At 64.9% G+C, this 13,257-nt stretch overlaps 1 protein-coding gene across 2 annotated transcripts; it reads left to right on the forward strand.

Moving 5' to 3' along the window:
• Positions 1-1,553: 1,553 nt before the first annotated feature.
• SLC6A8 (solute carrier family 6 member 8) lies at positions 1,554-10,546 on the forward strand. Of its 2 annotated transcripts, XM_036839846.1 has the most exons (14): positions 1,619-1,928; positions 3,424-3,555; positions 4,647-4,896; positions 5,313-5,445; positions 6,426-6,560; positions 6,652-6,755; positions 6,844-6,968; positions 7,603-7,715; positions 7,850-7,987; positions 8,067-8,169; positions 8,260-8,360; positions 8,450-8,620; positions 9,024-9,167; positions 10,010-10,546. In XM_036839846.1, exons 1-13 carry the CDS (start codon positions 1,667-1,669, stop codon positions 9,162-9,164), a joined length of 1,908 nt encoding a protein of 635 aa, XP_036695741.1. In that variant the 5' UTR covers positions 1,619-1,666; the 3' UTR covers positions 9,165-9,167; positions 10,010-10,546. The 2 variants fall into 2 exon arrangements, with proteins under 2 accessions (XP_036695740.1, XP_036695741.1); XM_036839845.1 differs by lacking the exon at positions 10,010-10,546 and having other exon boundaries at positions 1,554-1,928; positions 9,024-9,369.
• The last annotated feature ends 2,711 nt before the right edge of the window (positions 10,547-13,257 follow it).

Genomic DNA, 13,257 nt, shown 5'->3' on the forward strand with positions numbered 1-13,257 from the left:
ACATCTCCAGCCAGGATAATGACCCCTTCCTTCCCCATCCTATGGCTGCTCTTGGCCCTGGAAAACTCCGGACAGGCTGCTCAGCTGCTGATGGGCAAGCAGCTGAACAACCTTGGCCTTGCTGGGGAGGCCTGCAGGTCCCTGGGGAGAGAAGCGTAGAGGGTGCGGAGCTGGGTCCTCTTAGCTGCGGCCTCTGGGGGAGGGTCTGTGCACCTACCAAGCACCAGGGGGCAGCCTTGCCCTACTCCTGCCGGAGCCTCACGCGCGTCAGGCAGGGGTGGGGGCGGCAGGAATCGCTACCACCCTCCACTTCGGTGAAAGGCGTAGCATCGCCCCTCGGTTGGGCAGGCTCCCCTCTGCCTGCTTAGGAGACTCACAGAGACCTGTCACTCCCAGAGCTGGGACCCTGACCCCCAGCTACCAGGGCTGTGTCCCTCAGGGAGGGCCGAATGGCAGGAGACAGGGTGTTGGCAAAGCCCCACAGCACACCTGGAGGCATACCTACACCCCCGCCCCAGCCGTTCCCCGATTTGGCCAGCTGGGCCCAGCCCTGCAGGAGGCGGAAGCACCCTGCACCCCCTCTGGTGCAGGGGAGCCGGGAAGCTGTAGGCCTTGGTACCCAACAGTGGCCCAAGCCGCAGCTGGGAGTCAGAGAAGGGCCCGAGATGGGACAGGCTGGAAGGAGGAGGAGGGAAGAGGGGGGCCAAGGATGTCGAGAAGGCAGCCAGGGTAGTGGCTGGCCTAGAACCGGGAAGGGCAGGTTAGGAGGGTCGACGTGAACCAGGCCCAGGTGAACCTGGGGTCAGGGGAGGTTCGGGCCCCTGGGAAGGAGGTGCTGGCCGGCGGCCCAGGTAGCAGCCATCCAGCTTCCCGCTGCAGCGGCGTCGCCTCCTCGGGAGGAGGGCGGGAGGAGGTGGGCGGAGTGACGGGGAGGGCAGGCGGGAGGGAGGGGCGGAGGAGGGGGAGGGGGAGCAGTCCAGTCGTGGGGGTGGGGCGACAGTGACATCATCCCGGAGTCGGTTCTTAAGCGGCAGCCGGTCGGGCCGGGGAGGAGAGGCAGGATCGCAGCGCAGTGGTGAGTTGCTGAGCCCGCCGCGGCCCCGAGAGCGGCTGGAGCCGCCGCCGCCGCCGCCGGGAAGGAGGGGCGAGCGCGCCTAGGCCGCCGCCGGGGGAGCCGCGGGCGAGCCGAGCAGCCGCGCGGGTCCGGGCCGGGGCGGGGGGCGCGGGCCGCAGGCCCCTGCTCCGGCCGCCGCTTGCAGACGGTGGGCTCCGGTGGGCTCCGGATGCCACCCGCGCCCCGCTAGGCTGAGCCTCGGGCCGGCCGAGCCGCCGCCGCCGCCGCCGCCGCCGCCGCCGCCGCCGCGGGAGCTGCGGGCAGGAGCCTCGGGAGCCGCCGCCGCCGCCCGGCCGGGCCCCGCCGCCGCCCCGCGCGCCCCCGGGCCCCCGACACACATGAGATTCTTCAGGCTCACTTTCAAGTGCTTCGTGGACTGCTTCTGACCGCGCCGCCCCCGCCGTCCCGCACCCCGCCCGCCGCCCGCCCGCCGCCCCGACCCCCGGTCCGGCCGCCCCCGGCCCCCGGCGGGCCCGCGCCTTCGGGCCCCCCCCCAGTGCCGCCAGCGCCCCCGCCGCCCGCCCGCTCCCGCGGGGCGCCGCGCCCCCGGCCATGGCGAAGAAGAGCGCCGAGAACGGCATCTACAGCGTGTCCGGCGACGAGAAGAAGGGCCCCCTGATCGCGCCCGGGCCCGACGGGGCCCCGGCCAAGGCCGACGGCCCCGCGGGCCTGGGGGCGCCCGGCGGCCACCTGGCCGTGCCGCCGCGCGAGACCTGGACGCGCCAGATGGACTTCATCATGTCCTGCGTGGGCTTCGCCGTGGGCCTGGGCAACGTGTGGCGCTTCCCCTACCTGTGCTACAAGAACGGCGGAGGTGAGCGCGAGCCCCTCCCCCGCCTGCCGCCGGCCCCGCCGGGGCGCCCGTGCGAAGTCCAGGGGGTGGGGAGGCCCCCCCGGGACGGCCGGGGGCTGCCCCTCGCCCGCCGTCGCCGCGCGGTGGCCCAGCCGGGCGGTCTCCGCCCCCCCCCCGGCCGGTCATGTGCCTGGCAGCGTGTGGGGGGAGGGGGCAGGCGAGCCTCCTGCCGAAGCCGCCGAGCTGCCCCCACAGACTCTCGGCCCCGAAGTGATTGGCCACGGAGGTGGCAAGGCGAGGCCTACCCCTTGGGGGGGGGCTTCCAGAGGTGAGGAGCCCTGGCTGCCCCCGCAGGTCAGGCACACAAGTGGCACATTGTGTGGGCCCCCCACGTGTGCACACACGAACACACACACAATGGGCCATTCTGTCCCTCCCTCTGCTTTCCCCTCCTTTCCCTTCTCTCTTCTCTTCCCCTCTCTCCCCTTCCCTCCTCTCCCCTCCCCTCCCTCCCCTCTAGCCTGGGCCTGGAACACTGGGTGCCTGAGCCAGGCTTGGGAAGCCTGCAGCCTGGGCCGCCTGGCGCCGCCACTGGACACACTGCATGCACACCCCATGCCCGCCGCCCGCCCCGGCCCAGCTTAGCAACAGCGATGGGCACGCGTGTGTCCTGTGACTGCAAAGCAGCACCAGGGTTGGTGGGAAGCCGCAGTGACTAGATGACGGGTGGGAAACTGAGGCCCAGAGAGAAGGTCTTTGCCCAAGGTCACAAGCAAGAAGGATGCTGAGACCAGAAGCCAAGCAAGCTGCAACCAAGCTCAGCTTTTGAGTAGTGGAGAGTGCAGAGCGGGGCAAGGGTAGGGGGCCTGGAGAGGAGAAGGACTCCCCCACCCCCAGCCTGAGGTCCCTGCCAGCCTCCCCCAACCTTGTCTCCTTCTGTCCTTGCTCACATGCCCTTTCAGACACCCTCCATTCTGCCCACCGGCAGACGACTGCCACCCACCTACCCACCCACCCTCTCCCCTGGACCTTCACACTTGCAGGCAAGAGTCTGGGTGCCGGGACAGGCCAGGGCTCCCTTCCCCTCGCCCAAGTTCGGCAGGTCCCCGGGCCTGAGCGCCGACCACGGAGTGGCTTGTGTCCACAAGTGTGTGTGTCCTCCGCGCCCGTTAGTCAGGTCACCGTAGGTGAGTAGGGGCAGAAGCCTTGTAGGGGACCCCCAGCCCAGGAAGCAGGGCTCTAAGGGCCCAGGGGCTGCCGTAGGCCCCTCGACACTCCACCTCCCCAAGACTGTCCACCTTGGGCCCCTGAGCCAGCAGCCACCCCTTGCACTGATTCACTCAGTGGGAAGTTACGATGGGGCCCGGGCGGAGCCTGCAGCTGGGGCGCCACCCGCCTCGCAGGGCTTCTGAAAGCCAGGCTGACTGGCCCGGCCCGGCTGAGGAGTCTGGGTCAAGTCCCCACCTGGCTAAGGGGCCGCCCTGTGCAAGTGGCCACCTTGAGCTTCATCCCCCAGGTGTGTTCCTTATTCCCTACATCCTGATCGCCCTGGTCGGAGGAATCCCCATTTTCTTCTTGGAGATCTCACTGGGCCAGTTCATGAAGGCCGGCAGCATCAACGTGTGGAATATCTGCCCCCTGTTCAAAGGTGAGCAGCCCCAGGCAGCCCCTCTCACCCTCTCCCTCCGGGACCTCTCCCCTTCCCCGCCGCTGGGGCAAAGCTGGTGCCCACTTGAGAAACCTCAAGTCTGAGCACCTCCTGTCTGAGCACCAGGCCTGGGATGCCCCCCAAGCTGTGAGGGAGAACCTGGAGGACGTGCAGACCACCTGGCTGACCTTGGGGAGGTGGAGACTAGAGTGGGGGATGGGCCTCTCCACCAGGGCGAGAAAGCCCAGTCCCAGCAGCGCCCGGGACAGGCCCTGCCGAGTATCCTTGGCTCGCTGGGGCTGAAAAGAGGGTGGCTGGGCGTGAGACGCGATGGCAGGAGAAGCCAGAGGGCCAGCCTAAGGGGCTGGGACGGGAGCCATCGAAAGTTCAGGGTCTGAAGGGAAGGACCAGTGGCCAGGTTACCGCCAAGCCCCTGCTGTGTGTGGGCAGTGTTCCCCCATCAGCTCAAGGCCCTAGGAGGTAGGTCCTACTGTTACCCTCCTCGGAGGCTGGGGCACAGAGAGGTGAAGTAAGTGACTGGCCGAGGTTGCCTGCTGAGAGGGTGACTGTCTCCCACACTGCCCCAGGTCCCCAGAAAACCCCCCAGCTGCTGGTACAGGAGGCCACTGGGTGGGGGGCAGGTGGAGGCATGGCCTTCCTTCAACCATCATGGTGGCAGTGGGACCCAGGAGAAGGGGACAGGTGTGTGAGACTAGGGAAACAAGAGGACTTGACTCTCAGATGGGGGCAGGATGTGTGCTCTGCTTTGGGGCTGGGGAGGATGCAGGAGGTGAAGCAGGGCAGGGGCAGAGAGCAGGGGCTGATTTGGGGGGACAGATTGAGGAGTGTTAGCCTAGCGCTGGGGACACAGCGCAAGGGAGAGTCCAGGGGGACTTGGAGAGATCTGGCTGGACAGCAACAGAGAAGGATCTAGTTGCACGGATGGTGGGGGAGGGGGAGGACGGCAGATGCAGGGAGCAGGATGTTAGGGTTCCAGCAGGGACCACTGGCAGTGCCTGGCCAGGTAGATAGTGGGGACGGTGGGGAACTGGCCAGAAAAGAGCCTGCACGGAAACTCTGCTCCTCTCCAGGCCTGGGCTACGCCTCCATGGTGATCGTCTTCTATTGCAACACCTACTACATCATGGTGCTGGCCTGGGGCTTCTATTATTTGGTGAAGTCCTTCACCACCACGCTGCCCTGGGCCACGTGTGGCCATACCTGGAACACTCCCGACTGTGTGGAGATCTTCCGCCACGAAGACTGTGCCAATGCCACCCTGGCCAACCTCACTTGTGACCAGCTTGCTGACCGCCGGTCCCCTGTCATCGAGTTCTGGGAGTGAGTCAGGCACCTCTGGGCCAGGCCCGGCCTGTCTCTCTGGTCTCCCACACGTAGCTCAAGTCTGCATGTGTGTGCGTGTGCACGCGTGCGTGTGTCGGGGCCCGGCCCTGGGGGGATGAGGCCAGGGATGCGGAGCGGGCGGTGCCTGCCCGCCTGGGGAGGGAAGCGGGGGACTGCTGCTGGGCCCGCTGGGGACGGCGTGGGGCCGGGCCGCCAGCGGCTCCAAGGCTCCGGGGACACAGACTGCAGCGACTCCAGGCTGCAGGCTTGGCCCGGGCCGGCCAGGTGCATGGGGGAGACCGGCTGGACTCAAGGGCTGTGGCGGTGGGGGCGGCGGGGGGCGCCACCCCAGGGCCACCCCCAGTCTCCTGGCCCTTTGCTGGCACAGCCCTCATGGGCTTTCCCTCCCCCAGGAACAAAGTCTTGCGGCTCTCCGGGGGGCTGGAGGTTCCGGGGGCCCTCAACTGGGAGGTGACCCTGTGTCTGCTGGCCTGCTGGGTGCTGGTCTACTTCTGTGTCTGGAAGGGGGTCAAGTCGACAGGAAAGGTACAGCCGGGGTGACGGCAGGGCTGGGGGCAGCACTGCCTGGGGGGGTGTGGGTGTCTGCCAGCGACCACTGCTGCAACGGGAGGAGACTGGACCAGGGCCAGAGCCCGAGGAGGGGCAGGGACTTCAGTCCGGGCCACGTGATCCCCACCCTGCACCTCCAGGCCCGGCAGCCTTCCCTCCCGAGTGGAGGCGGAGAGGCCCCGGCAGCGGCTGCCCCTTCCCTGGGGTCGGGGGCATCCCTGGCTCGCCTTCCCTCCCTTCCAGTTTCTCTCGGTTCTGGCTCTGAGTCAGTTTTTGACCGTCTGGGTAGACCTGGTCTCCGCCTGTCTCTCTCACCTGCCTGTCTGCCCTGGGGGACCCAGCGGGGAGCCTGGACACATCCCTCCCTCAGGGGCTCCCTGTCAGGTTGCGGGGACAACTGTGCGAACAGACACACAATAAGACAGCGTGCCGACGTTTGCGGGACACGGCCGGGGCTCTGGAAGGCGGGACCATTCCAGCAGGGTCCGCAGAGCAGCCGCTTGGCCCAGCTTGGGTGGGAGGCAGAGGCCTTTGCTGTCATCTTGATCTTGCCTCTGTCTCTGGCTGGCTGAGTTCTAATCCCCGGCACCAAGGACCCCCACCTCTCTGCAGACGAGGACCTGGAGTCGGGAGGCGTGGGACCTACCCGCGGGCTGCGGCCTCACTCCCTGCCAGGGGAGGGCCCTGCCTCTCGCTCCCTCTGCAGCTGACCTGTGCTTGCCGTGGGGCTGCTGGTGCCCCAGCCAAGCACCCAGCTTCCTCTGGGAGGAGTCGTGGCTCTGATGAGTAGAAGTGGGTGCCGCTGGGTGGCCTCCCTCCTCACCACTGAGCACACCGGCCAGCGGGGGGCGGGGGGCGGCGGGGACCGTGGCCTTCCTGGCAGCCCTGCGCAGGCTGAGGGCGCCTGAGGGGGCGGTGGGTGCCGCAGGACCCCTCTGAGCACCCCCGCCCCCCAGGTCGTGTATTTCACCGCTACATTCCCCTACGTGGTCCTTGTCGTGCTGCTGGTGCGTGGGGTGCTGCTGCCTGGAGCCTTGGACGGCATCATCTACTATCTCAAGCCTGACTGGTCGAAGCTGGCGTCCCCTCAGGTGAGGCAGAGGTCGGGCGGGGGGACACGGTGCGGGAGCAGGCCAGCCTAGCAGGGCTCCTCACACCTGCTCTCCCCTCGCTCACCTCCAGGTATGGATAGATGCCGGGACCCAGATTTTCTTTTCTTACGCCATTGGCCTGGGGGCCCTCACGGCCCTGGGCAGCTACAATCGCTTCAACAACAACTGCTACAAGTAGGCACTACAGCCCTGCCACCCCTGCCCTGCCTGCCCGTGGGCAGCAGGCAGTCTCACCAGCCCACACGGTCCCCTCTGCCCCCAGGGATGCCATCATCCTCGCACTCATCAACAGCGGGACCAGCTTCTTTGCTGGCTTCGTGGTCTTCTCCATCCTGGGCTTCATGGCCACAGAGCAGGGCGTGCATATCTCCAAGGTGGCGGAATCAGGTAAAGACCCCCAGGCCCCAGCCCGGCCTCCGGAGCAGCGGCAGCTGCTGTCGTAACGTGCCGCATACACGAACGCACACAGAGCGACGTTCTGAGACATGAGAGCAATTCAAACTCCATTTGTCACATCACCCTGGGCCAGGAGGCCTGGCTGAGCAGCTGCGAGGCACAGCTGCTCAGCCATCTCAGGCCAGGCCACGTGGAGCCCCGAGCCCCCATCCGTCTGTAGCCAGGGGCCTCGGGGTATGTCCTCACGCTTGCCTGAGTGTTGTAGAGGGAAAGGTCGGCCTTTTCTGGGTCAGTGGTGATCTGTGGCCACAGTAGCTGCTGGAACCCAGGTCCAGAAGGCTGAGCCAGACACGCCACTCTTATGGGTAGAGGTCTACCAAGGGCTCACGGGAACCTTCCAGCCCCTGGTATGGCATGCGCGCGCGTGCGCGCACACACACACACACACACACACACACACACGAGGGCTCGAGCGGCCCGGCAGTGTCCCGACACAAGTGGAAAGGCCCTTGGCCACAGGGTGCCCTGGCATCGTCCATTACGCTGGTACTGTGGTGCAGGGTGGAGGGGGACAGGATGTGGGTGGGGGGCTCCAGGTGTCCACACCTCGCCCCTTCCCCCTCAGGGCCTGGCCTGGCTTTCATCGCCTATCCCCGGGCCGTCACGCTGATGCCTGTGGCCCCGCTCTGGGCTGCCCTGTTCTTCTTCATGCTGCTGCTGCTCGGCCTCGACAGCCAGGTTTGCAAAAGGGGGGGCAGAATAGAGGGGGCTGGGAGGTGGGGGGGCGGGGGGCTGGTGCGCAGAGGGCACCCTGGGCGACGGGAGATGGCAGGTGGGGGGGGAGGGGCACGGCCTGAGTTGCCCGGCCACAGTTTGTAGGTGTGGAAGGCTTCATCACCGGCCTGCTGGACCTCCTCCCGGCCTCCTACTACTTCCGTTTCCAAAGAGAGATCTCCGTGGCCCTCTGCTGCGCCCTCTGCTTTATCATTGACCTCTCCATGGTGACCGATGTGAGTGGGGGCAGGGTGAGGGAGGCCCCTGGCCTCAGGCTGCCGGCTGCCACCTTCCCTGACCTGGCTCCATCCCCAGGGCGGGATGTACGTCTTCCAGCTGTTTGACTACTACTCAGCCAGCGGCACCACCCTGCTCTGGCAGGCCTTCTGGGAGTGCGTGGTGATCGCCTGGGTGTACGGTAGGTCTGGGCCGACAGGCAAGCCGGGGGTGCGGCGCGGTTGGCGGGGTGCGTCTCTAGCTCCGGCCCTCCGGCCTCACGTTACCCCAGGAGCCGACCGCTTCATGGACGACGTGGCCTGCATGATCGGGTACCGACCTTGCCCCTGGATGAAATGGTGCTGGTCTTTCTTCACCCCGCTGGTGTGCATGGTAAGGGCCGGGGGAGGCTGGGCAGGGCGAGGGACTCCAAGGGCCTGCGGCGGTGGCTGCCGGCTGAGCGCGAGGCTTCTCGCCCGCAGGGCATCTTCATCTTCAACACGGTGTACTACAAGCCGCTGGTCTACAACAACACCTACGTGTACCCATGGTGGGGCGAGGCCGTGGGCTGGGGCTTCGCGCTCTCCTCCATGCTGTGTGTGCCCCTCCACCTCCTGGGCTGCCTCCTCAAAGCCAAGGGGACCGTGGCTGAGGTCAGTTCCCCGCGCCCCGTCTCCCGCACACCATCCCTCCCTCCCGTTGGGTGTGGACATGACCTCCAGAGCGCCCTGCCCCTTCTCCCACCCACCCGCCGGGACAGACCCATTGTGCCCAGAGCCTCTGGGCCAGCTCGGAGGGGGGTGTACGGGAGGAGAGTTGGCCCTCCAGGGCCTCGCTCGGGTGGTGGCGGCGGAGGAGAGGCCTGTCCCTAGCCTCCGTTCTAGCAGCCACCCAGCCCTCCACTGAACCCTATTTCCCTAGCGTAGGGAGCGGGGCCTGGTCAGGAGGGGCGCGGCCCCGGGCCGCAAGTTGGTGGCAGGCGGCGGGAAGTGGAGAGAGGCCAGGGACAGGCAGGTGCCCCTCCCCAGGGACTCAACGTGTCCCTCTCTCCCGCAGCGCTGGCAGCACCTGACGCAGCCCGTATGGGGTCTCCACCACTTGGAGTACAGAGCTCAGGACTCGGATGTCAGGGGCCTGACCACCCTGACCCCAGTGTCTGAGAGCAGCAAGGTGGTGGTGGTGGAGAGCGTCATGTGACAGGTGCCCCGGCTCACATCACCAGCTCACCCTCTCGTAGCCATAGCAGCCCCTGCTCTAGCCCCCCACCCCCCCAGGGGGCTTGCCTTTCCCTGCCACCTACGGGGTCTGCCGGGGGTGGGGGGAGGGGAGGAAGCACCAGAGTGCTTATAACTAAAATAACTTTTTCCATTTTTAATAAAATGCCAAAAATATCACAACCCACCAAAAATAGATGCCTCCCCCACCCCCCTTAACCAAGCTGGTGCACACGCTGCTTCCCAGGCCCTGCCACCCGCCCTCCAGTGCCCGCTACAGTCACGTCTCACCTGACCCCACCAGGCCCTGCCTGCCTCTCTCCAGGCTCTGCCCAGCACACCCTTGGGTGGCCCCTCACCCCAGGGGCAGCAGTGGCAGCTCGGGAAACGGGGGGACTGGAGAGCGGAGGGGGCAGGTGAGGGAGGGGCAGCAGAACCAAGGCGAATGAGTACTTCAGCTGGGCTAGACCCCTCTCCCCATCCCTACTCTAGAAGCGTAGAGAGCCAGCCAGCAAGGGAACCTTCAGTTCCTGAGCCAGTTGCCACCAATATCAGTTGTGTGAGCTTGAGTGCATGTGTGCGTGAGTTCATAGGGTACAGACATAGACCTCTATTTCTCAGCCAAGGTGAATACCAGGTGTAAATCGTGCCTGTGGGCAAACGAGGCTTGTATTTTGCACATTTTATAAAAACTTGAGGAGATTTCTGCTTGTATATTTCTAAGAGAAACACCCCAACGTCCCTCTCCTTGCCGCGCCCCATCCCTTTCAGCCCCTCTTACACCTCTGCCCCAGCCAAGGAGTGTGAATTTAGATCTCATTTTCATAGGCAAAACAGAAGCTTCAAGCTGTCGAGTGTGTGAGTCTGTCGTGTGGGTATGCACGTGTAGTCCCTGGCCCCAGACTGGGGTGGAAAAGTGCATGGCGGGGACCTCAGTGGGTGTCCGCACACTCCCCGCTCTGCCCACAGGTCGGCAGGGTGAGCCGACGCAGGGCTCTGCGGGGGGATCCGGACCTGGGGCCGCTCACCCGGCATGCTCAGGCTGGCCCACACCCTGCGCCCTGGGCCGGGCGCTCCCGCGGCAGGGATCTGAGGTGGGCCTCCGTCCCCCGCCCCAGGGATCCTGCGCGCGGCTCCCACCTGCGAGCTTAAGGCTGACGCGCTTTCCACGTCTCAAGTCCTCCGCGTAGCAGCTTCACTTAACCCACGTCTGTGTCACGTCCGATCCCGAGACAGCCGAGGGGGCCCTAGAAAGGCTTCCCTCACACCCTGACGTGGGCTGGAGGGGTGGGGGGCGGGTGAGGGCGGCGGTCCAGCGGGGACACCCTTACTGTGCTCAAAAGCCGCTGCAAACATAGCAATAAAAACATGTCATTTTCCAAAGCTGGCTCCTGCTCCCCCTCTGTTTGTCAGGTGCCAGGGTTGCGGGTGGAGGCCTCCCCACCTCCAGCAGCTTCCTTGGGCAAGTATTCGCCCTGAGGGTCTCTGCACCCGGCACTGTTCTGGGAACTTGGAACAGAGCAGGGAAGGAAGCCGGCAGGAAGCCTTTTCCCCACGGAGCTGACATACTTGGGGGAGCAAGGATAACGGTGCGCTAAAGAGGAGCACGCCGAGCAGGGAAGGTGGGTGTGAAGTCCAGGCGCTGAGGTTTGCGAAGGCTGCCCAAACGCTGCACTGAACAGGTGCTCTTCCCAGGGCAGGCGAGGTAGAGGGCTGGGGAGGAGACTCCGCCAGAGCGCCCGGAAGGTGGAGATCACTGGGCGGGACCAGGGCACTAGCAGTGCAGGTGAGAAGTCTCCAGGTTAGGGACCTGTTTGCAAGGCTGGGATGCTGGGGACGATGGCAGTTGCCAGGCCCTGCACCAGGGAGACGAGGAAGTTTGGAGGGGACGGTGGTGTCAACTGAGTAGAAATGTCCAGTAGGCAGGTGGACAAGGAGTTTGAAGTTCTGGAAAGAGTCTGGGCTGGAGACAAATTTTGGAAGTTCTCATTACATAAAGATGGCCCCGAGAGCCCAGAGCCTGGATGAGCTCCCCAAGGGGGGGGGGGGGGGCGCCACGGGCACCTGGAGAGGGAGGTGTGGCCCAAGCACTGAGCCCTGGGACACTCAAGAGGTGGCAGAGAAGAGGGGGGACCGGCTGCAGAGTCTGAGGAGGCTCGAGAGGGGCCCCCGAGTGCCAGACGGGTCCTGGAACACGCGTGAGGACCCCCCCACCCCCACCCTGGGCGTCAGGGAGGAGGGAGCGATGGGCTCTGTCAGGTGCTGCCCATGGTTAAGGGAGGTGAGGCCCGAGATCGCCAGCTGCGTTTGGCGACAAGATCGCGGAGACCTGGATGAGAGAGCTCTGGTGTGGGAGGAAGGGCCAAAGCCTGATTGGAGTGGTATTTGGAAAGGAGTGGAAGCAACCCAAGTGTCCACCGACAGAGGAACAGACGAAAAAAATGTGATCCATCCACACGATGGAACAATATTCAGCCTTAAAAAGGAAGGAAATTCTGACACCTGCTACAACACGGATGCACCTCAGACATCACGCTCAGTGGAAGGGAAGAAGCCAATCACAAGAAGACATAGTGTGTGACTCCACTTCTATGACGGCCCTAGAAGAGTCAAATTCAGAGACAGAAAGAACGGTGGGTGCCAGCGGATGGGGGGAGAGGGAAGGGGAGTTAGTGTTTAATGGCGAGAGAGGCCACACACAGTGTAAATGTACTTAATGTCACTCAGCGGTAATCCTAAAAATGGTTAAAGCAGAAGTTTGAGATTACACACTTTAGCCCAGTTTAAGAGGAGGGGTGGGGAAGACCTGGAGAAAGTGAACCCATTCAGGTCCTTGGCTCCATCCCGAGTGATGGGAGGAGGGGCATGACGAGGCACGGACACGGGGTGGCCAGCACCAGCCCGGTCATCATCTGAGGCAGGCCTGGGGTGGGGGTCAAGGTTGGGAACCTGCTGCCCACTCTGAATGCCAGCCTGGGCAAAAGGGAGGGGGTGGCCCTTCAGAGAAAAGTGACAACTTGCTCCTCTTCAGTCCCTCCCAGGCCAGTCCCTCTCTTTAGCAAGGCACAGTCCCCTTAGAGAGGAGGGGGCTTTAGCCCTCAACCGTACAGCCGGAGATGGGCTCTGGCTTGTGACACGGCCATCAGCCCATGCTCTGATGGTCACCAAGAAGAACCCGGACAGAGCGCAGGTCACCGCAGAGCTTGGGAAGGAACGTCGGCCGAGCAGGCCCAACCCCAACTCGACCTGGGCCTTTAGAGCCTTTGCTGGCGCAGAAGTGCCTCGCCGGTGAGACGGTGGCCCAGGCCCTGCAGGCCCTGCAGTGCCAACACCTGATGACCGTTCTTCCGACCCAACCCCTGTCCCACCCTTCTCTTAAAAGACTTTTCACCCTACAAACCTCTGCTCTCACCACGCCCACAACTCCAAGAACCCCGTGTGCTGGCAGTTCCCCGAACCTGCAGCCTGGCTGTCCTGAGCAGGCCCCTCACACCGTGCCCAGCCCCCACCCTGCATCCGCTCATCCATCAACAGTCCCTGCCTCCCCTGCGGCCGGGCCTGCCGTCACCCCCAGGCCCTCGCCACTCCCCACCCTGACTCACACCGACTCCTTAATGTCTCCGTTCCCCCGACCACCGCCATGCCTTGGCTCAGGTCCTCATCACCTCTTACCAAATGGCCTCCAAGCCACCTGCCACAGGCCAAGACAGACTCAGAAAACATCAACAGCACAAAAAAGGGAACTTAGGGAATTCCCTGGCGGTCCAGTGGTTGGGACTCTGTGCTCCACCGCAGGGGGCCCGGGTTCGACCCCTGGTCGGGGAACTAGGATCCCACAAGCCATGCGGTACAGCCAGATAAATTAATTTTAAAAATTTAAAAAAAAACAAAAAAGGGAACTTGACAGAGGTCATGCTGCTTGGGCAGGGCCCTGAGAGCAGTGGGCTGGCCCCATTCACTTGGGAATCTGTCCCTCCAGTAGGGGCTGAGAACCCAGTGACCAGCAGCCTAATGGGGGAGACAGGCAAGGAAATGGAACAGCCCAGACCCGTGGAGCCCACGGTGTTACCAGAGCT

The sequence above is a fragment of the Balaenoptera musculus genome, chromosome X (genome assembly GCF_009873245.2).
Source record: "Balaenoptera musculus isolate JJ_BM4_2016_0621 chromosome X, mBalMus1.pri.v3, whole genome shotgun sequence".
Classification (NCBI taxonomy): domain Eukaryota; kingdom Metazoa; phylum Chordata; class Mammalia; order Artiodactyla; family Balaenopteridae; genus Balaenoptera; species Balaenoptera musculus.

What these genes read in the sequence shown, in the direction of transcription:
- SLC6A8 (XM_036839845.1), top strand. Translation starts at nt 1,667, where the DNA reads ATGGCGAAGAAGAGCGCCGAGAACGGCATCTACAGCGTGTCCGGCGAC. An exon ending in CTCCAAGGTGGCGGAATCAG is followed by an intron (nt 6,969 to 7,602) that starts GTAAAGACCCCC and finishes CTTCCCCCTCAG; the next exon opens with GGCCTGGCCTGGCTTTCATC. An exon ending in CCAAGGGGACCGTGGCTGAG is followed by an intron (nt 8,621 to 9,023) that starts GTCAGTTCCCCG and finishes TCTCTCCCGCAG; the next exon opens with CGCTGGCAGCACCTGACGCA.